Source organism: Rhinopithecus roxellana, chromosome 11 (genome assembly GCF_007565055.1).
Source record: "Rhinopithecus roxellana isolate Shanxi Qingling chromosome 11, ASM756505v1, whole genome shotgun sequence".
Taxonomy (NCBI): domain Eukaryota; kingdom Metazoa; phylum Chordata; class Mammalia; order Primates; family Cercopithecidae; genus Rhinopithecus; species Rhinopithecus roxellana.
The window spans coordinates 29855280-29879491 of record NC_044559.1 but is presented as its reverse complement, the minus strand read 5'-3'; the positions used below and the strand labels follow the sequence as shown (position 1 = coordinate 29879491).

Below are 24212 nucleotides of genomic sequence, written 5' to 3'. Positions count from 1 at the left end.
ACGGAGTTTCGTTGTGTTGCCAGGCTGGTCTCAAACTCCTGGACTCAAACGATCTGCCCGCCTCAGCCTCCCAAAGTGCTGAGATTACAGCTGTGAGCCACCATACCCTTACCTAGACACTGAAACTCTTAAAAGAAGTTAAATTACTGTCTTAGTTAGTTCAAATAGCCAGAAAAGTATACAGTGGAGTTAGGGCTCAAATCCAGATCTTTTGACCTTGAATTCTGTAACCTGATCACTTTCTATTTGCCACTTACAGTTGGCAGGCTCTTCTTCTACCTGTATTTCCAAATAGATGGATATCAGTGATTCTCAAGAGTGTGGCCTGGTAATGCCTGAGGCCCTTTCAGAGGGTCCGCAAGGTCAAAATTATTTCATGATACCAAGACATGATTACCTTTTTGACTAAGGTTTGAGGAAATACAGCAATCCCATATATCGAAGTAGAATTCTCAAGGCAGTAAATAGAGAATGGTAAGTGAGTTAAGGAGGCTTCTCTAGGAATGGATGACTGAGCCTCCTGGAAAACTACGTTAAGGGACTGTTATAAGACGTAGCTCTTTGGGACCTAGTTGGGGTGGGGTGGTAGAGGAGAGTATAGAGAGTTGGAGGATACCCCTCCAGTGGGCTAAATAATTTGTGTATATGTATTGTTTAGTGTTGATTATTCTTTTTTAAAAACAGGTTCATTGTTGGTGTTTTTTAGCCTCTCTGTGTTAGGACATGTAATGAAATGCTTATGTTGTTAATTGCTGCATGGAATACTCAATGCAACAGTATGGATTGTTGAGGTAATTCACCAATTCATTATTTGGTAGTGAGTTTCCAGTTTTTCTCTGTAACGAACAATACTGCCTGACCACTCTTATAGATAAATCTTTGTATTGATTCTTCAGTAAGGGTAAACTCCTAGCTGCAAGATGACTAGATGGGTATGTGTGTTCATAGGCGAACATCAGACATGTTTATTAAATCAGTTTATGGTATTGGAGGGTTGGCACTGATTTTTTTTTTTTTTCCTGAATTTCTTAGCTAGGTGTGAGTAATCTGGGGGTTCTGGCTGCTCCAGCTGCAAGGAACACAAAGAGAATCAGTATCTCAGGTTCACCTCCAACTCATTCTCCACAGCTGCCATGTACCTGTTGAAAAAAATTGTACTGATTGGCTTACTAGTGAAATTGAGAAGCGCAGATAATTATTAACCAAGAGTGCTGAGTCGACCAGTTATACTTTTAGGAAAATGGCCTCTGATCTGCCTTCCTTGGATCGTCTGTGAAATGATGGGAGGCGGGGTAGATAGGTATATAGCTTATTGTTTCCTAAGTAATTATGAGGCAGCCCATATCTTACAGGAAGTGCTCTGCAGTTGGGGAAGACCCCAGCTTCCACCGGAATTGAGGGGTGGGAGTAATGTCTGTGATAGGACAAATTGGTTATGACTGGACTCAGAGGAGAACAAACCTATGAAGTAACTGAAACAGGTTTTCAGATGGGAGGTCCGGGGATGAGAAACATGGTGAGAATCAGAAACTGAGAAAGTAAATTGCAGGTTGAACAAGTGTTTCAAGCTGGTACAATAAGTAAGACTGATTTATATTTGGGGTTAACAGAGTGCACTGGTTATTTAATAATGTGCTTATTGAGATTATACTTATGTTCTTTTTTTGATAGCTGCAAAATAGCTTGCTGAGATTTTGATTGTGATTGCATTTAATGTATATATCAACTTAGGAAAAACTGAGGTCATGACAATATTGTCTTCTAATCCATGCACACATGATGTTTTTCTGGTTTTTTAGATCTCTGGTTTCTTTTGTCAGAGTTTTGTAGTTTTCTGTATATATTTTGTTTGATTTATAACTAAGTGGTTCATTTTTTGTTGTATTGTAAATGGTACATAGAAAAGCAACTGCCTTTTGTATATTACCCTTGTATTCTGGGATCTTGCTATAATTGCTTATTTCTGTTTTTTATTGTTACTGATTTTTGTTTGTTTATTTTAACCTACCTCAGTCATGTTATCTATAAAGAAAGACAGGCTTTTCCTCCTTCCCAGTCTATACACCTTTTATTTCCTTTTCTTATTGCACAAGCTAAGCTTTCCAATATGATGTTGACTAGGAGTGATGAGAGAGGATATCCTTACCTTTTTCTTTCGTACTAGTAAGTATGCTGTTAGCTGTGGGTTTTGGGATATATATTATTTAACCAATTGAAAACACTTTCTTCTGTTCCTAGTTTGTTAAGAGTGATTAGTCATGAACAGGTGTTGGGTTTTGCCAGTAATGTTTGTTGGATCAATTGATATGATCATATGATACTTCTTCTTTTGGCCTATTGATGTGATGAATTACATTAATTGTTCATTAATTGCTTTTTAAAAAACTGCTTTTCTAATGTCAAGCCAGCCTTGCATACCTGGAATAAATTTCTCTTTTGTTCATGGTATAATTCTTTCTATGTATTGTTGCATTTGATTTGCTAATATTTTGTTGGGGATTTTTGCATCTGTGTTCATGGGAGATTGATTTGTAGATTTATTTTCTTGATTTTTTTGCTTGGTTTTGGTGTTATTCAACCTGTTCTCATTTTTCTTTATTCTCTTCTAGCTTTTATTCCTATACATTCTCTGATTTTAGCTGTGTGAAAATGATGCACAAGTAGTATTGTATTTGTTCACTTGAATTAGTAAAGTCTAACATCCACTCAGTCTCCAGGAAAGCCTGTTTTATGCTACTTGATACTGTTCTTTATGTGGTTTTCATTTAAGACCAGTTATATTTAAGATGTTGAATTTTAAAATGAGACATGTCATTTAATTAGCTATATTTACAGGAAGATGGTTATACTCTGAAATCTCTAGATTTTTCCTGTGAAGTTATAGTTAAGATAATAATGAAGAATAACTTTTTTTTTTCCTTTGACTAATAAGGAGAAGTATCATAGTCCCTTTTACTTACCCAAGAACTCTCACCTAGAAGATATAATGGAATTGTGTATCTTCTCAGAGCTGGAGCACTCACAGAACAAGCTTGACTGGCAGTGTCTCACCCCACCCTTTTCTTTTATGTTCCTTATATTTTTCTCATGCATTTCTTTCCTAACTTTTCTATGAAATAGAAGAACATAGTTTTTATGTTTTTATTTTATTTATTTTATTTCAGTAGGTTTCTGGGGAACAGGTGGTGTTTGGATAAGTTCTTTAGTGGTGATTTCTGAGACTTGGGTGCACCCATCACCCAAGCAGTGTACCCTGTACCCAATGTGTAGTCTTTTGTCCCTCACCCCCTTCCTGCCCTTCCCTCTAAGTCCCCAAAGTCCATTGTGTCGTTCTTACATTTTTGTGTTCTCATAAGTTAGTTCCCTCTTGTAAGTGAGAACATACAATGTTTGGTGGTCCATTCCTGGGTTACTTCACTTAGAATAATGGTCCTCAACTCTATCCATTGCTGCGAATGCCATTATTTTGTTCCTTTTTATGGCTGAGTGGTATAGAAATAGAAGAACGTAGTTTAATAGTGATTTTCTTACCCTGTAAAATGCTATATTTCCTACTGTCAAGTATTAAAACAAGTAAATTGAAGAAAACATAAATTGATTTCTCTTTTTGAATTTTGTGTTTACTCAGTATTTCTACAATGAAAAAGTTTTGCATCTTAATATAGGGTGTGATTAGGGATGATGAAGGAAACAGGAATGTTTAGGACTTATTAACCTGAGGAAAATGAAAGTATATTATATATTAATTATAAGATTATTTTGATATTTAAAAAATGGCAAACTGTTTGCATTTATGCCTCTGCTTTTTCTTAGGCAGAGACTCCCCCTAATGGGCCAGATTGTGGCTATGGCTCCTTTCACCAGCAGTACTGGCTTGATGGAAAGATCATTGCTGTGGGGGTGATTGACATCCTCCCAAACTGTGTGTCATCTGTGTATTTGTACTACGATCCTGATTATTCGTTTTTGTCTTTGGGTGTCTACTCTGCACTACGGTAAGATTGGTTTTTGCCATTATTGTAGTGAGTTATATAGAACTTCAAATAATTACTCATTTGATTATATTTAATTATGTAACAGTAGAAGTCCTATTTGACAATATATTATAATGATTTGTTGCTAGTCTCTTATATAGAATACATACTACTATATAATAGGTATTCTATGTAAGAGTTAAATACTACTGTATAATACATCGTTACATATAATTTGTAATTTTCATTTAAGAACAACATTTAAAGTCACATTGAATTTTAAAATAAATGTCATTTAACTAGTTGTATTTATAGGAAATATACATATTATATAAGTATATAATTATGTAATATATAAGTAAGTATTATGTATAACTAGTATCTATAATCTCTGGTAGTTTTGTATTGTATTTGGAAGATACTACCTTCAGAACTGATACCAGTGTCTGATGGTAATTCTCTAGCTTTTTAAGGTATCCATCTAGTTAAGAAGTCATTCATTGTATTTGTGGGTAGCTTTTGTTGTTTATACATTTATTTAAGCCCACCTGTCAGAACTACTTATATTCCTTAAATGTTATATGACTTATATTCTTGTCATCACTATCTTCTACTTCTTTTTTCCTTTTCAAATGAGGTGGGGTCTTGCTTTGTTGCCCGGGTTGCTCTCAAACTCCTGGGCTCAAATGATCCTCCTTCCTCAGCCTTTCAGGTACCTGAAATTACAGGCTTGTACTACTACATTCAGCTTTATATTTTTTACTGTTAATTAAAAGTTAAGTTAATATGGTGTAAATGAATCAAAGTAATATGATTATATTTCTTCTACTGGAAGAAATATACACGTATACAGAACAGGCCTGGGGAATCCCTGGCTGACTGGTTGAATTTATGACCCTCATCAAAAGATGATTTCCTTTTTGTGTCCATGGCTGCAAACGTATATATACAGCACAAAACATTTTTAATGGTGAGAAGATTGGAGTCTTCCTCCAGTTTTCTCTATTTATTTCTGTTTGTCTATGTGTATATGTGGTGGAGGAGGGAAGGAAGGTTGGGAACTATTTTTATTTTGTTTATCTGGGCGCTTGAGTCTCTCTCTTTCTCACTCTTTACTGTTGTGTCATACTTTTGTCTTTTCATCTCTCAGTCTTCATGTCTGATGGTCACATTTTTCACGTCATAGTAAAATGTACTGCCAGATTATTTTTTGTGTATGTACTTTTTCATGAATTATAAAAGAGTTGAGGCCGGGCACAGTGGCTCAAGCCTGTAATCCCAGCATTTTGGGAGGCCGAGGCGGGCGGATCACGAGGTCAGGAGATCGAGACCATCCTGGCTAACATGGTGAAACCCCGTCTCTACTAAAAAATACAAAAAATTAGCCGGGCGAGGTGGCGGGCGCCTGTAGTCCCAGCTACTCAGGAGGCTGAGGCAGGAGAATGGCGTGAACCCAGGAGGCGGGGCTTCCAGTGAGCTGAGATCTGGCCACTGCACTCCAGCCCAGGCCACAGAGCGAGACTCCGTCTCAAAAAAAAAAAAAAAAAAAAAAAGAGTTGAAATTTTTCATTAAATCAGCAGTTTAATGTTTTTAAAAATCTGGTTCATAAGTGATTTTTTTGTGTCTGTTTCAGTGGCCCACAATATAAAGTTCTTCGTCTTAGCATTTTCAACTTGACTTTTTTCTTAATGCCAATTTTTAACAAATCCACAATTACATAATATTTACAATGGATCTCTATAACAGTCTTCTATTCTTATGTATTTAATCACATTTTTGTATAAAGTAGTTTAAAAATATTTATGGCTCTTGGTGCTCTCACTGAAATTGAAATTGATAATTTAAAGTATTCGTGTTTTATAACTATAGATTTTACAATTATTATATAACTTCAGAGGTTTTATTTCAGAAAAGATATATTTTCTTTATACCCAAATCAGTCAGTACTTTCAAATAATTGCCAGTTTTTTGTTTTGTTTGGTTTTATTTTTGTATTATCACTTTACAATGTGTTATAGATTTTTCTAGGCTTCTCAGATGAATTTTTAAGGGTGAGATTTATTTCTACATAATAGGCTCTGGCCTATTTCTGAAATATTTCATGGCTCAATAAACTGAGAGATGGTTTAGATATTTAGATGGTAAATAATTAATTCCCAGCAAAATTAGCAAGAGTTGTATTGATTGCCTAGTATATCCCTGCAAATACTAGAGCTGGAGAGCCAGGAGGAAGCAGGAGCGGAGCCTGAGGTCATGAAAGGTTTGCCAGTTGAGGGCTGGATGGCCGCGGCTGCTCTGCAGTGGTGTCGCTTCCTTTTGGTGCTCTCGAGAGTATGACTTGCGGAGTTTATAGAACGGTAAAGGCAGCCGGGGGACTGACCTCTTGAAGCAAAATTGGAGAAAGTAGGTTATCGGTTGCTAATCCCATTACTGATTTTAATGTATTTTGGTGAAATCTTTTCCCCTCAATTTCTTAAGTTGCTTAAGCAATCGAACAATCAGTATAGTTTTATGTTTATAGATTTATATAATGTAGCTTGTAGATTTTTATTTTTTTATTTATTTAATTTATTTTTGTAATCAGCCTCTGCTTAACCATAGCCTGTAGATATAAGAATTGTTTGAATTGGGGATCATGAGCATGGCATCTGTTTTTGTATTTTTAGAAAGATACATTTTAAAAATGTAATTACACTCATAGACATGAATAAAACAGGTTTCTAGTTTGTCCAAGCAGACCATAAATAATAAAACAGACAACTTAATTTCAGATACTCCCTAGCACTGTGACAAAAATAAAATTAGCGGTGGTGGGCATGAAGCCTGTTTTATATAGATTAGTCTTTCCTCATAGAGAACAGATGACATTTCAGGGGCAAAGGAAGAAGAAAAGGAACCAGTCATGTAAAAATCTGAGGATAGGAAGAAGCTCAGGTGAAGGGTAGCAAATCTAAGTGCCCCGAGGTGGCCAAGAAAAACAAAAAAGTCTTTTGGGCTCGGGTGTAGGGAAGGACGTGGAGAGCCTTATGCAAGGGACAGAGAGGCAGGTGGAGTTGGTGAGAAGGATTCAGGTGGAGTAGCGCTTGTAGGACAGGGTGGGGAGGTTGGGTTTTATTTATATCTGGTGCCAACTCACTGCTGGGGTGGGGGATTGGGAGATCTGATTAATATTGTAAAAGACTACTTGACCTGTTCTGTGGAGATTATGGAGGGGCAAGAGTGGAAACAGGAGCCAGTTGGGAGGCTGCTACAGTCATCCAGGGGCACCATAATGTTGCTTGAACCAGAATATCTGAGTTGGAGGTGGTAAGAAGTGGTCAGATTCAAGACATATTTTAGAGAGAAAGCCCGAAAGACCTGCTGATGGATTGGACACAGGGATGAGAAGAAAAGAATTAAGGATGACTCCAAGGTTTGGGGCCTGAACAAATCCGGGGAGACGTGATGAAATGAACTAAGGTGGACAGGACCAAGTGGATTGGTACCATGACTGGGTGGGCCTTCTCGGAATTGGTGGTCTAACACTTGCTTGTGTCAGTGCATTCTTTCCTCAGTTTGAACCTTGAGAGTGGATTAATTCTGGGAATAGGATTTATTCTGTTATAGGGTAATAATGTTTAGTGTGGTTGGATTTAGAAATACTTTTAATTTAAAAATGAATTCTTAAGGTAATAATTCTTCAAGGATTTAAATTTGAAGTAGAAAAATGCACAGAATATTGCATTACAAATACATTTCTTTAGAATGTCAAGCATCAATTGCTACTATTAAAGAAAAGAATACCTTAAGAAACAAACATAAAAACAAAACTACTTTCCTCATACTTTAGAAATACACAAGTTTTACTAAGCACTTACACACCAGTCGTTTAGCTGGGCAAGTAGAATGAAATTCTGTGCCAAGATTTATCAGGATACACATGAAAACTACTTCATGCATAGGTGTTACAGTGGAGAGACTGACAACTTCTTATGTTCGAGTTACCTGGCTTATTCCAGCAAATACAGAAAATGTGGTGAGATAACATGGTATTTCCTGCTCTCTAGTTTTAGGGGAAATAAATATTAAAGTTGTACCTAGATAAAGGAATGAGTTAGGTGTCATATGCAGCTGAAAGTGCATGTAAATGGTCATAATAATAGTGATTCTTCCTGAAATTTATTGGCTTTTGCATTTTCTAAAATTTGCTCTACTGTTTTTAATCTGTTAAGCCCAGATTCTTTGAGAACTGTAGGGCACGATGAACAATAACAGATCACTGTGGATCTCTTTAATTTTATGCTATTTAAATTTTGGATCAGGTACTTTGTCCAATAAAGTGTAAAACCTGAACTTAGATGCATTTGCCTAAAATTATGTAGAGGGGTTTATTATTTCTTTAGTAAAAATTACTGTATAGTGTATGTTTTAAAAGTAGTTTTTCTTTAAATATTTGTAATTTTTTGATAGCTTAATATCAGATTTTATCAAATGTTTACCATCAAATTACATAGATATTTGAACATTGGAACCAGAATTAACTGCCTTCAGCTTTCTTCTTTTTCTTTTGGCAGAGAAATTGCTTTTACTAGGCAGCTTCATGAGAAAACTTCTCAACTCAGCTATTATTATATGGGTTTCTACATTCATTCGTGTCCCAAGATGAAATATAAGGTAAAGTTGATTTTCACATATGTGTTTTTATTATAGAAAAATGAATCTCTAATAAAATTTTTATCTCAGGGCACTGGATTTGAAGCTTTGAAGGAAGGACGAATGGGTTAATAAGGAAATCTCTTTGCTGCCTCAGAAATTAAGCTTTCTGTAATGAGAACCACAGCCTCTCCTGCTCTTGTAATCCATCGCATTATTGTGAGATTTAAGTATATTTCAGAATTTCCCTTTTAAAAAACGTTTTATGACTCTCGTTAATGAAACTCTTTGATGTCTCCTAAGTATGAGTGGCCCGCTGTGAAAACTGCAGAGTGAAGACCAATGCAGAGGAGCAGACCCACCGCGACTGCAGTAACTAAACACGTCTGCTTTACTTAGAGTGAGGCTGTTAGCTCTGAAGATGCATGGATCTTCTACTTAAAACTTGTGAGCTAGGGGAATAAGATTAGGGGCATTTTACGTAAAACCAGGGCATACAGTGGTCTGGTCAGTGGCCTAGGAGAACATGGTTTTTTACTACACAAGATGTGGAAGAGGAAAGGAAGGAGTAACTCAAGAAAAGAGTAGTTAGGATGGAGAAGCACATTTCAAGGAGAAGAAGCAGTAAAAGAAAGGATTCAGAAGGGCAAGTGCTGATGATGTATTTGTAGAGGAAAGGGTAACTGAAGGACTGTGCAGGACCCTGAAGGCCGGGCTAAGGTACTTAGGCACCTGGGAGTCATCAACAGTTGCAGAGCAGAGCAGCGTAAATCAGAAAATGTACATATGTCCACACATAGAAATATGACTTAATGGGGGTTTTAAAACAAGCCAAATTAAATAAAAAAGCATAATTGAACCCCTGTGTACCCATTACCCAGCTTTAGTAATTTTCATGCATTTGTCTAATCTGTTCCTTTACTCCATTCCCACTGCCACCCTCTCTTGAATTATTTTGGAGCAAATCAAAAGTATCACTTAATCTGCCAGTATTGTAGTATGTATTTCTAAAAGATAAGGGCATTTTGAAAATGTAATGACGATCTCATCATATACCTAGAAAGTATTAACAGCGTTTCCAAATATCACCTGATCAGCATTCATATTTCCTGTTTATTGTCTCATAATCTTTTTTACAGTCAATTTGTTTGACTTAGGACTCAATAAGGTTCATACATTATATTTGTGATGTCTTTTAAATCTCTTTAAATCAATAAGTATCCCCTCCCCCCCACCTACCTTTTTTCTTTCTTACAAAGGAATACTTCACAGGACTTGGTGATTAACTAAATTTGGGGATGATTATAATTCTAAATCTTTGAGGTTAAGTACTGAGTGGGGAGATGTTTCCATTGTCAGAAATTATGGATTCTGAAAGTAGGACTGGCTTTGAGAGACAGATGAAAATGCAGTGCCTTGCTGGTTTTACATTGGCATTCCAGGTAAGCTGATCAAGATGTCCTGGCATTTGGAGGTTTTCTTTTGAGCTTATATTTAAGTGTACATTGTAGGGAGATAACCCCTGAATTTGGTTATCTTCAAAAACTTCTTTTATTCCTGAATTACTAATTCACTTGATGGGCCTTAACATATGTTCGGTACAGAAGGAAAAGTATAAGCATATTTCCGTTTTGCCTAAAAATAATGATTTGCTTATGTTTTTACTAGTGTTTTATCCTTCTGGCTCATTTTCATCTGGTACTAGATCTAAATTAGTTCAGAGCAGAAAACTCTAGTACTCAAGATATTTTAATGCATTTATAAGACTGAAAGAAAACTCTGGCTGTCCTTATATTAATCTTCCTTTACGTAGTACATGACCCATTCAGATGAAGTATTTTCATACTAGACTTAGGGACTGGCACAGATTTCACTTTTATGTCTCGTCTTTGATGACCGTTCTAGTCTCGCAGCATTTCTCTTGAAAGTTTTTAATTATGCCTAAGCTAAATTCTAATTGGCCCTATATTTTAACCTAGGTCTTTTTTTTCTTTTTTTTTTTGTTTGTGGAAATGCTGAATATAGTTTCATCATCCTTTTCCTCTTCATGAAGACGTTTTGCTCACACCTTTGTTGACTCTAGTTCAGACTAAATATTTTAGATTCTTTAGTCTCTTTCCTAGGTAGAGTTCTGCTTAGAAATTCAGGCCAGCCTGTGTATAGTTGTAAATTAAAGATTTTAAAAATGCCGTATGTGCTTTTCAGTCTACCTTAATTATATCCAATCAAAATCCATAAGAATTATAGCTTCAAAATATTATTTGTTTAATTCCATTTATATGAGAGGTACCCCTATGCCTGCTTGCCTTCTGGTTTGCTTTCTTCCTTCATCCAGGAAATACTTATTCAATCCTACTGGAAATAACAGCCGTGAACAATGCAGGCAAGATCCCTGGTCTCTTGGAACTTCCATACTAGTGGAGAAGCTAACAGTAATTAGGAAGACAGATGTCAGGGATGAGTGCTGGGTAGACATTAATTAACTGAGTGTGGCTACTTAGGGTCCTCTCTGAGGACGAATGTTTAGGCTAAGATTTGAATGTCACAGATTCAGCCAATGGGAAGTTTTAGGGTCATTGCAGAAAGGCACTGAGGAAACAGCTAGTGTAGCACTGCCTAGCCTTTTGGTTGCTGCAGTCGTCAGTTTTGACTGGAGTTGATGACCTGGACAACATTTTCATAAGACCTGTGCTTAGGCCATATATTCAGAGATTTTAAGTAATTTGTTCTGGGATCAACCATGGGCATCAGACTTGTTTAATGCTCAGAAGATTCTGATATGAAGTCAGACTAGAGAATCACTGTACCAGATTATTTTTTCATAGCTGAGAGCCTCATGAGGAACTAGAAAGACAGTTATTCCCCATTTTAAAGTTTACTGTTTTCTGTTTATTGAAATCAGAATTACTCCTGTTGAAGAAGCTCATTTCCTTGCTCTGTCATCTGTGGCCTAGAACATGGAACACTGACCAACCAGAGAATTCCCACTTTTTTCACCCTACTTGAGACCTTTATCCGTACTGTACTGTCGTTTTTACCCCTTCCTTTTGCCCCTCCCCCAAGCTTGCAAATTCCCCATCTATCATTTTTCAACTCCAGTAATCGCACTGGACTCTGCGACTAGATTTCATCATTCACCCACCTACCCCATAGCAGTTTACATTTCTTCCCAAAACTAGTCTATTTCCTGTGCATACATTCCATGAGAGTCTAATGGACATTTAACTTCTTGTGTCCCAGGTTGCGAACAGTGTGCCTGCTACATAGTAGATATTTAATGCTTAATATACATTTGTTGAACTAATGAATGAAAATACTAATGCAGAGAGCTGAGAAGTGTGTAGGATAGTGAGAAATGCCTTTTCATTTTTTTAAACAAAAATGTGTTGCGCATGAATGGGATGGCTTCCCCATTACAAATAGGTTATAACTTGGTAACAGATTCACAGTTCTAACAGAATGTGATAGGTATTGTGACTGATTGTCTTTGAGTATTGATAAATACTCTGATAGTAAAGGGAGGTGGTGACACAGGAATGTGTAACAGTTTGGAGAAGTTGCTTAACTACATCTGGTCTCAGTTTTTGCAGCTGTAAATGGGAATGATGTAGAAATGAGACAGGTTGTTATCTGCATTTGAGTGTAGACTCTACCTAGTTGGGTAGCATTCATAAAATCATTACCTGAGCTTCTGTTGGGACCTGTCACAGCGCTCTCTGTTTGTATACTGATAATTGACATCCACATTTCTAAATGCCTGCTCCTGTTATTAACCAGACTTCTTAGATTAGTTTAGATGCTGGGGAAAGGGAGAGGCATATATTACTGAATACCAATACTGCCTCTCTCTGAAAGTTCCCAGAATTGCGGACACTTGTCTTTTGCTTAGAGGCCAATGGCATAGTATTAGTTTCTTTTCATGCTGCTGATAAAGACATACCTGAGACTGGGAAGAAAAAGAGGTTTAATTGGACTTACAGCTCCACTTGGCTGGAGAGGCCTCAGAATCATAGTGGGAGGTAAAAGGCACTTCTTATGTGGGGTGGCAAGAGAAAATGAGGAAGATACAGAAGTAGAAACCCCTAATAAAACCATCAGATCTCGTGAGACTTATTCACTACCACGAGAACATTATGGGCGGAGCCACCCCCGTGATTCAAATGATCTCCCACTAGGTCCCTCCCACAGCACATGCAAATTATGGGAGTAGAATTCATGATGAGATCTGGGTGGGGTCACAGAGCATACCCATATCAGACACTGAGCTCTGTTAGGGGATAGTGCTACAGCATAGAGAACCTTTAAGTAACAAGTCTTATATTGTGCCATAGGATGTCTCAGCTTTGGCTTTATCTGTTTAGGACAGAATAAGTCTCTTCAAACTCAGGTATTTATTCTGAATAAAATGGTTAGTTTGCTCCATTGGAGTGAGTAGAAATTGGTACATTTGTGCTAGCACTCCAACCTGTATGTTGTAATTGATGGCAATCTAATACTCAGTTCTAGGCCATTTAGATCAGAAAAGAGTATCCTTTCTATGCTAGCACCATTGTAATATTCCTGCTTATCCCACAAACTGAGCTACTGAATTTCAGGAGGACTAGTTGGTGTGTGGCAGAATATCATGTCACTCCTTTAGTCCCTCTTCCAAATACTGCATCAGAAGCTAAGACTGTAATTTCTATTTACTTAGGGATAAAGCTGGACAATTCAGAATAATTTATGGTCACTATAGATTATTGCCACTTCATTCCTGTTTTTAAAATAGCAAGTTACTGTGTCTGTAGAAGATCTTTAGAGCAACAAGTATCATTATAAAAGATGACTGATTATATACATTTACTGGAATTAGTAGCTGGTCTGGAGTTGGTAGAAATTACTTCAAAAGCACATTGGTCTTTTTTTAAATAAAGTAAAGCTGACATGAAAACTAATGTTGCCGTGTGGGAATTTCTGTCATCTTTTGGTAAATGTATTTTTTTTTAAATCTCGAGTCTTGACAAAAATCAATTGACAAATCAGGAAATTAAGAGAAAGTAATAGAATTCTTCTTCAAGAATTAAAACTGAACAGTCAGCATAGACATGTTACTAGGTTGAAGGAATCCAATGAATGTCAAGTCAAAAGAAAGGACAGGAGGAAACCCTGACTTGCGGAGCTGACAGTTAAAGTTGACATTCGCAGGAAGCAGGACAGGAATGCAGGTGGGGAGCAGTCATTGTCTGATCAGTCAGTCTTGCTTGTAGCTGTGTTATGGAATGTGTGTGTGTGTTGTCTGTTTGCTGATAATGATGTGAATAACTGTAAATACAAATATTAATAAGTTTATATACAAAATGCATGAGTTAGTGTTCCAAGAAATAACAATTTTTGGAAGCAAAATAAGTTTATAAATTTATGTGTGTAGTGCTGCTTATTTGCCAAGAAATCCAGACGTTAGGTTATTCGAAATAGTGTCTAACAGTGTTCACTGGAGGTTTCCACTTTTCTAGTATTCACTATAGGCTAAAGATATTTATAAGACTACTAACCTTAGTATTTCTTATTAAGTAATTTTTAAGATATCCATTATAATGAGTAAGGAATCTGAAGAATATTGGAAGTATTAAGAATAACTTGTGATTTCAGGAATTACAGTGTTTCATTCCCAAGTCCCCAGAATTAATGTGTTTAGAATTTGGAAACATTGATCAAAACTTAGGAAACTGAGTTACAGTCCAAAGTAGAGAAAGACAATCTGGGACTCAATGTTCCCATTTAAACAAAAATTTAAATTTTTTCCAATATATTATGTTCATATTATTTCTTCTTGGGAGGGAGAATTCTGAAAATCTGAAGTAAACTTAGTGATTTTGTAAGTATTTGTGAGATAATGATAGAATTTTTGAATATTAAATTAACTTCATAAGGTCAGCATTTTCCTGGCATCATATTTTGGGAAAACTTTTGGGTCCTCAACAATATGTTGATTTTAATACTTTATATTTTAAGAAAATAGTTTCCGTTGCCTTATGATTGAAAATGAATAATTTTAGGTAACTGAGGGATTAAAGTTATTTTCATTTCAGTTAAGAATATTGTCTTTGTTCTTTTTGTGTTTATGTAACAGGATACCTGAGGTTTGAGAATTTATAAAGAAAAGAGTTTTACTTAGCTCGTGATTTTGGTGACGGAAAAGTCCAAAGGCATGGCATTTGCATCTGCCCAGCTTCTGGTGAGGGCCCTGTGCTGTGTCACAGTGGGGTGGAGAAACAGAAGCAGGACTGGAGCACAGAGACATGCAGGAGAGCCTGTGTTTATTTATAGTAACCTGCTTTCAGGAACACATCCATTCCCATGAGAGTGAGAACCTATCACTCTCACTAGACAGCTTTAATCTATTCCCGAGGGCAGTTCTCCCATGATCCAAACACTTCCCACTAGGCCCCATCTCCCAACACTGCCACACCAGGAATCAGATTCCAACATGAGCTTTGTCAGGGGTAAACCAGGTCAAACCATAGCAGATACCATGTTGTACTTTGAGCACATGAGAACCCTCAGTTACAAAGGAATAGCACATCTGCTTATTAAAATGGATCTTTTCAGTCAGAAAATGTGCTATTCAAAATTGTAAGGTAGGTGTTGGTCCAAGCAAGAATATTCCTCATTGCAAATTGAAGGTCTAGAACTAGAGACCAGCAAGAAATAACTCACAGAAAATGAATTGCACACTGTTGTAAAATCTCTCATTTTTGTGATTGAATGGGGGTAAATTGAGCATATGACTACAAAAATAGTTAAAATTGTCTTTTTTCTTAGCCTGTAAGTATGTAAAGCACTAGTAATGGCATATTTTTGCCACATTGTAAAATATACATGGAAAAATCTGCAAACATGTTTTCTATCTGGTATTAAAGAAAAAAAGAAATTTATTTCTTAAACAGGAGCAATTTGTGGTAACATATGACAATTGAAACTAGATTGGCCGGGCGCGGTGGCTCAAGCCTGTAATCCCAGCACTTTGGGAGGCCGAGACGGGCGGATCACGAGGTCAGGAGATCAAAACCATCCTGGCTAACACAGTGAAACCCCGTCTCTACTAAAAATACAAAAAACTAGCCGGGCGAGGTGGCGAGCACCTGTAGTCCCAGCTACTCGGGAGGCTGAGGCAGGAGAATGGCGTAAACCCGGGAGGCAGAGTTTGCAGTGAGCCGAGATCCGGCCACTGCACTCCAGCCTGGGTGACAGAGCGAGACTCCGCCTCAAAAAAAAAAAAAAAAAAGAAAAAGAAACTAGATTAATGTTTCATTTGGATTTTCTTACATAGATTTGTACATGTACGTTGCAATCTTCACCATATATTTATTGTATGATGTAAAGCAAATTGGAGTATTGAACTACAGGTCTGAAATAACACAAAAGAGCTCATTCACCTGATCTTTTGTGTTGAGTGATGAGCCATCACAGTGGCATGCTGAAATAATGTGTCTCTTTATGTGTAATGAGCCCCATGTTTTGGTAGATGCTTTTCAAAGCTGTCCCCCGTCAGGGCTTCTCATCCCTGCCTGTGCAGGCTGCTGCACCCATCAGCAGTCTAGGCTGTTTTCCTAATCCTAGATTGGACTCACCTGGCGACTTGCACTGACTGATGGGTAGCCTTGAAGGAACTGCCTGGGACTTCTGGGCTCAGGCCTTGTCTGGCAGCTTTCACTTTCTCTGTCTTTGGAGCTAGCCATCATAGTCCCCTGCTGAAGGGAGAGGCCTGAAGCCATCTTGGATGTTTCAGCTCCACTCAAGCTGAATGCACCTGCATGACTGAGCTCGAGAGAGACCAGAAGAAAACCCACCTAGCTGAGTTCTAGCCAACTCACAGAATCATGAGGAATAATAAGTTACTGTTTAAGGCCACTGAGTTTTTGGGTGGCTTGCTACTCAGCAGTGGATGACTGAAACACATGGTGTTGGTATGGAAGTGACATCTTCGTTCTCTGTTTTACTGTGCAGACTCATGTCTTGAATTGAGCTGAACGGACTTGAGAAGTTTCTGATGGCCTAATGTAAGAGTTTTGGCAAAGTCACTTAATTTCCATATGCAGTCATGCCTAGAGATGTGCTCGTTGGGCTTATGAGAATTAGTCTTTATAAGACATTTTATTTAATATCCTGACATGAGCCTATGAAGTATCTTAACATGCTGACAAATTTTGATTTTGCTTGCCTTGCTAATGGTGAGCACTACAGGAGGAAAACCAGTATGTGGTCTCATGATAGTATATAGACAGGATGCATTACAGTAAATTCTTCTCCCTAAGGAAGTTTGCTAATAAGTAGCAGTTATATTCTTGTGCATCATATTCTCTAAAATGCTTTTGTTGAATTTTTTGGTTTTACTGTTCATTGTGTATGGGTTTTGAATAAAAACTGATCTACATTGCATATATTATGTAGTCATTACGTTACATTACATAGTCAGATATTTTTTGTCTGTGACCATAGTCTTACATGTAAGGCACAAGATAGTCACAAAATAATGTAAAGAGAAGTGGTAAATAGAGTCATTGATGAAAGGAAATTGTCTTCATATGTTATGCTGTCATTGCTCACATGAGCTATTGTAATAATTGTGGCCATTTTAGTGAGGCTTGGTACTGTTTTAGTGTAGCTTAGTATCAGTCTGGGGACTCAGGCATTGGTTGAAATTAGTGGAAATTGCATTTTCAACTGAGAAGAGTTTCTCCTGGGAGGAGCTCATCCTTCTGAAGCGGGAGGGGTGGTGTGCTTTTCTGGCTGCTGTCCTCGGTGTTGCTGGTCCTCTTGGTCAGCTCCTCTTACAGTTCCAAGGTGGTGGCTGTCCATTCAGTAATTGCAGGCCATCAGCAGTGACTAGAATCAGAAAAGAGTTTTCTCTCCTGTGTCTCCTCTTTTTAAAAAAATTTGCCCGGCGTGGTGGCTCATGCCTGTAATCCCAGCACTTTGGGAGGCTGAGGCGGATGGATCATGAGGTCAACAGATTGAGACCATCCTGGCAAACATGTTGAAACCCTGTCTTTACAAAAAATACAAAAATTAGCTGGCCATGGTGGTACACACCTGTAGTCCCAGCTGCTCAGGAGGCCAAGGCAGGAGAATTGCTTGAACCCAGGAGGTGGAGGCTGCAGTGAGCCGGGATCACGCCACTGCACTCCAGCCTGGTGACAGAGAGAGACTCCATCTCAAAAAAAAAAAAAAAAAAAAAAAAATTGCCCATGAACAGTAAAGAAAATGTGATACAGATATACTATGGAATACTACACAGTCATCAAAAGTAACGAAATTATGTACTTTGCAGCAACAGGGATGCAGCTGGAGGCCATTCTCCTAAGTGAGCTAACATGGAAAACCAGATACCACATGTTCTCACTTATAAACGGGAGGTAAACGTTAGCTACACATGAACTATAAAGACAGGAGCAATAGACACTGGAAACTACTAGAGTGGGGAGAGAGGGAAGGTGGCAAGGGCTGAAAAACTACCTGTTGGGTGTTATGCTCACTACCTGGGTGACGGGTTGATTTGTACGCCAAACTTCAACATCACATAATATACCTTTGTAACAAACCTTCATATGTACCCTCTGATTCTAAAATAAAAGTTGGAAAAAAATTTTCGTTGTCTGGTGTGGTATCTCACACCTGTAATCCCAGCACTTTGGGAGGCCAAGGAGGGTGGATCACGAGGTCAAGAGTTGAGACCATCCTGGCCAACATGGTGAAACTCTGTCTCTACTAAAAATACAAAAATTAGCTGGGTGTGGTGATGCGTGCCTATAATTCCAGCTACTTGGGAGACTGAAGCAGGAGAATTGCTTGAACCCGGGAGGCAGAGGTTGCAGTGAGCCGAGATTGCGCCACTGCACTCCAGCCTGGCAAAAGAGTGAGACGCTGTCTCAAAAAAAAAAAATAAAATAAATTATTGGTTGTGGTAAAATACCCATAATGTTTTACCCGCTTAAATCCTTTTTTTTTTTTTGAGATGGAGTTTCGTGCTTGTTGCCCAAGCTGGAGTGCAATGGTGTGATTTTGGCTCACTGCAACCTCCGCCTCCCAGGTTCAAGCGATTCTCCTGCCTCAGCCTCCCTAGTAGCTGGGATTATAGGCATGCACCACCACGCCCGGCTAATTTTGTATTTTAGTAGAGGCGGGGTTTCTCCATGTTGGTCAGGCTGGTTTCGAACTCCCGACCTCAGGTGATCCACCCTCCTTGGCCTCCCAAAGTGCTGGGATTGAGCCAGCTGGCATGAGCCACCACACCCGGCCAAAAAGTGCTCAGTTCGGTGGTATTAAGTACATTCACATTGCTGTGCACCATCACCACTTTGCATGTCATTTCTTCATCTTATACAATCAGTACTCTGTACCTAACAGACAATAGCTCCCCTTCCCCACCCCTAAGAATTTGACTACTTTAGGTACCTCATATAAGTGGAATCATAGCATTTGTCTTTCTGTAACTATCTTAATTTACTTAGCATAATACCCTCAGGGTTCATTCATAGCATAATACCCTCAGGGTTCATTCATGTTGTCACGTGTCAATTTCTTTCCTCTTTAAGGCTGAATAAGATTTCATTTTGTTTATTCATTTGTCCGTTGGCATCTGGGCTGCCCTAATCCCTGGGCTATTATGAATAATGCTGCTATGGACACAGGGTACAAATATCTTTTTGAGACTCACTTTCTCTTCTTTGTGTATATCCATAAGTGGAATTGCTGAATCAATGGTAATTCTATTTTTAATTTTTTGAGGAACTGCCACCCTGTGTTCCACAAGGCCGCACCATTTCACATTCCTGCCAGCTGTGCACAAGGGTTCCAGTTTCTCCACATCCTCACCAGCACTTGTTATTTTCTGGGCCTCGGTTTGTTTTTCCTTTTAATGCTAGCTATTGTAATGGGTGTGAGGTGGTTTGTGTCTGTTCCTAAGATTGAGGAAGCCCTTACTGAGAAGCCTTCTAGCAGACTTCACATGCTTTATTTGTCAGAGTTGTGTCTCTTATTTGTATGTGAGCTAATGACTGGCAAGGAGTTAGACTTAAGGCAAGTATGGTTGGTAATGGGAGAAACTGCTTCCTTGAGCACAGAGTACTGCAAAGGGTGAATGTCTGAAAAATTTTTTTAAATTTCTGCCTGAGCCAGTATTTTCTTTAAACTGAGATATGAAATATATTTTTAACTGAGCTGTTGGTTTAGACATTTCTGTCTGTATGTCATATTTGTAACCTGTATTGTTGGAAAGAAATCTTCATTAAAAATGAGTCCTTTCAACCTTCATTCAGATTTTAATTGTGTGCCTAATGATATTCATCATATTAACTTCACTTTATTTCCCATAATTCCATCTTGGGAATTCGTGGAAATTATATTATTTAATAATTATTATATAACTTAATATTTAAATTATATTAAAGTGGAAGGTGCTTGGTGGAAATAATAATTTCTTTTAAAATTAATCCATTCTTAAAATTACTGTATTTCACATCTCAAAATTTTATATATAGACTTTTTTCCTTTTTTTCTTTACCTTGTCTCCTTTTTGGTTTATGCTTTATAGCTATTCACTTTTTTTTTTTTACTTTAAACATGCTATGTTTCCTATGCTTTTCAAGTATTTATTATTTGCATGTAAAGCTTAGTTCTCTCTTTTTAACCCCTTCTCATTTCAAAATGATTACATTTGAAAATGAAAATTAGGCCTGGCATAGTGGTTCACACCTGTAATCCCAGCACTTTGGGAGGCCGAGGCGGGCGGATCACGAGGTCAGGAGATCGAGACCATCCTGGCTAACACGGTGAAACCCCGTCTCTACTAAAAATACAAAAATTAACTGGGTGTGGTGGCGGGCGCCTGTAGTCCCAGCTACTTGGGAGACTGAGGCAGGAGAATGGGGGTGAACCTGGGAGGCAGAGCTTGCAGTGAGCCGAAATGATGCCACTACACTCCAGCCTGGGCGACAGAGCGAGACTCCATCCCCCCAAAAAAAAAGAAAGAAAATGAAAATTAAAGTATATAGAAATGTTTTTAGACATAATTAAAATTTTTCCCCCCATGTTATCTCTCAGAGTGCTGTGTAAGGCCATTCTGTGATCTGAAGAAGGTATTTTGACTGAATTTTTTATCCAGACGTGTAAGCAGTCCAAAGTAGACAAAGTGATTTCAGGCGATCTGTTTGGTATCATGACATGGCCAGACATTAGATCGTTGAAACATCAGAAAGAGTTCTGAAATGTCAGAAAAGAAACAAAAAGCTGAATCCATTTGTGATTAATCATGCTTATGTGAATGGCTCAGCTCGATTGTGAGAACTGGAATTCTGCAGGGCTTTGCCTAAAAGTAGGTACTTGGTCTTACTATTATAATAGTAAGCACCTACAAAAAATGGAACTAACAGAGCTGCATCTGCAAAATCATGCACTACTGAAACCCCCAAGCTTTTTAAAGTTTCCTGACCAAACACATTAGTAAATGTTATTTCACTACAGCCTTGCAGCCCAGGGTGGTGCATGTGGATATATGTGGTAGGTGACTTTGCTACTACTGGGCTGAAAGGAATACAAATGATCTCATCAGTTAACCCACAGCACAGGACAAAATACTGGATTCTTTTGATTCAGCATGTTTTCTTGATGTCAAATGTCCAATGAATTAGACGTAGTCAGTGAGAAAAATTACCACAGGATAATTTAGTAAGGGATTTTTGATGCCCCCTAGAGGTAGTGGGAGGTAAAAGAATTTTCATGGTCATCACAAATTCTTATAACACTGTCACATGTGTGGAATTGTGCCACACCAGAGTCAAAGCAGTTCTTTACTATTCTAAGCTTCTCATTACAGATGAGAAAATTGAAGCTCAAGATGGTTAGCTTGCCCAGAGTTTGCCTTAACTCACATTTTAATTTTACCCACATGAGGAGAGTTTGAACTTAAGAATTGAAATTCTTGCAAATGGCATTGCTTATCAGATTTGTGATAAGGTGTATAAAACTCTCAATTCTGGAGTATCCTAAAACGCTTGCCATGTTAATTAAAGGTAAGTTTTAAGGGGAATAAAAGTACATTTAATCATGTGTCATATTTTTCTGATCCTTTGACTAATCTCTTTCTTTACAGTGAACTAGAAAGCTTGATATAGTGCCTGATTCCCAGCCTTGGAAAAGAATCAGTCATCTGTGGAGCTTTCTAGAAAATGCTGATGTCTGAGCTCTATCCTTATCTACTGCAGAAGGAAATGTGCTTCCTTCTCTTGGATAACCCATGCTCTGGCTGCAGGGCACTATCTGTGTGCACGGAAACTTTCCTGCCTCCGAGCTCTGTGTGTTCTCTTGCACTGAGATGTTTTTCACTTTTCCCTGTGTTTAGAAGTAGGAGCTGCTTTTCCAGACCAAGTTCATGTACAAGTTTCCCCAGGAAGTCATTCTCTGTGTTTTCCCCACTTCACCTTCACCTTCTCTACTCCCTGTGTTCTAAAGCTAGAGGTAATCTCTTCACTTCTGTGACCTCTTCTCATTTTTAAGCACTTTATCTATAGTTCTCCTTGGACTCTGGTTGTTTTTAGGTGTATATGATGAGTCAGTGTTTATGGAGGGCCTCTTCTGTAAAACATCATGAGAGATGCCCGGGCCAAAGGAGGATTAGACATAGTCACTGCTTGTCCATTTGTGAGCAGACTATGTCTTACCCGTCACCGTCAGCAGTGCCCAGCAAATTAATTGGCAAATAAGGTACTCAGTGGAATTTTTTTTTAAAATTTTTTGGGGCATGCATTGCATGTGAAAGGCAGACTCTGCATGGATAAAACTGAAAAAATGAAGGAAAGTTATGAGTACTGTGCGCAAAACATGTGGTTCAAATCAAAACTGTGGACTTAGGAAAAATTTCAAAAATTCCCTTTCAGTAGTACAGTTTATGTTTTCTGCGAATTCATGTCTCTTACCTACCTTTAGTTTCTTTTTAAGTAAACTTATTGAGGTGTGATACATATACTGAAAAGCATGCCAATCTTACGTGTACAGCTTGATGAATTTTCACAAAGTGAGCACACTTGTGCAACCACCCAAAACAAGAAACAGAGCATGCCCAGCGCCCCACAAACCCATCACTACCCTCCTTGGTTACTGTCCCATCCCCAAGGTAACCACTGTTCTCACTTTTAACACTACAGACTAGTTTTGTCTGTTTCTGTACGTTACAAAAATGGGAACATTCAATGTACTTTGTTTTTTGATGGGTTTCACTCAACATAAACTTTGTGAGATTTATCCACGTGGTTGTATGTAGCAATAGGTCGTTTGTTATTGCTGGGTATGGTATACTATTTAATGAATATGCCACACTTTCTACACCCATTCTACTGTAGATGGATTGTTTCGAGGTTTTGGCTAATATAAGTGCAGCTGTGAACATTCTATTATGTATCTTTGGTGAACATATGTATGAATTCCTCATGAATAGAGATGTGGGTGTGAATTGCCAGATCATAGGGTATGTGTATGTTCAGGTTAAGTTGATATTGCCCATAATTTTTAAAAAAGTAGTTGTACCAATTTGCGATTCCGCTGGCAGTGTATGACAGCTCCATTTGCTTTACTTCCTGATAGTGTGTAGGGAGTGGTGGTACATTGTGTTTTTTGTTTGTTGCCTAGACTGGAGTGCAGTGGCACAATCTCGGCTCACTGCAACCTCTGCCTCCCAGGTTCAAGCATTCTCCTGCCTCAGCCTCCTGAATAGCTGGGATTACAGGTGTGCACCACCACGCCCAGCTAATTTTTGTGTTTTTAGTGGAGATGGGGTTTCCCCATATTGGCCAGGCTGGCCTTGAACTCCTGACCTCAAGTGATCCACCTGCCTCGGCCTCCTAAAGTGCTGGGATTACAGGCGTGAACCACCGAGCTGGCCTGCATTGTGGTTTTAATTTGCATTTTGCAGATGATTGTCAATGTTGAGCACCTTATCATGTGTATCGGCCATTTATAAAGTGTCTTTCAGGTCTTTTGCCCATTTATCTATTGGGTTGTCTGTCTGAGTAATCTGTAATTCTTTCTAGATAAGAATCCTTTGTTGGATAAGTGTTTTACAGATAACTTCTTCCACTCATTGCTTGCCTTTTCATTCTCTTCATGGTATCTTTTGATGAGCAGAAATTTCTAATTTTAATTGTCCACCTTATCAATTTGATTCTTTATGGTAATGCTTTTGTGTCTTTGTCAAGAAATATTTGCCTACTCTGTGGCCGTGGAAATGTTTTCCTATATATTTTAGGAATTGTATAGTTTTACCTTTTATAATTTAATACAATATAAGAAACTGATTTTAGTATATGGTGTGAGACAGGGTGCAGGACTGATTATTTTTCCTAGATGGATAATTATTTGAAGCTTTGTAAGGGGACTGCCATGCATGTATCAATTTAATAATGTATTTCAGTTAAATTATTTGTATTATGACAAAATGTCTCAGCTTTCCCTAGCACTGATTCCATTAAATGGGCAAAATACTAGTTTAACTGTTGATCTCTCCCTGTAGAATTATATTAACCAGTCTTCTACAGCAAATGCATGATTTAAGCACTGTGCAATTAAGTCATTTT

The 24212-nt window shown here is 38.0% G+C and overlaps 1 protein-coding gene across 10 annotated transcripts in view; it reads left to right on the top strand.

Moving 5' to 3' along the window:
* Positions 1-24212, top strand: part of ATE1 (arginyltransferase 1) — a 183558-nt gene that overhangs the window by 79240 nt on the left and 80106 nt on the right. For all 10 annotated transcript variants that reach the window (XM_030940843.1, XM_030940839.1, XM_030940844.1 and 7 more), the window contains 2 exons: positions 3814-3995; positions 8529-8628. In XM_030940843.1, coding sequence (XP_030796703.1) covers positions 3814-3995; positions 8529-8628 — 282 coding nt within the window. The remainder of the gene's footprint in view (positions 1-3813; positions 3996-8528; positions 8629-24212) is intronic.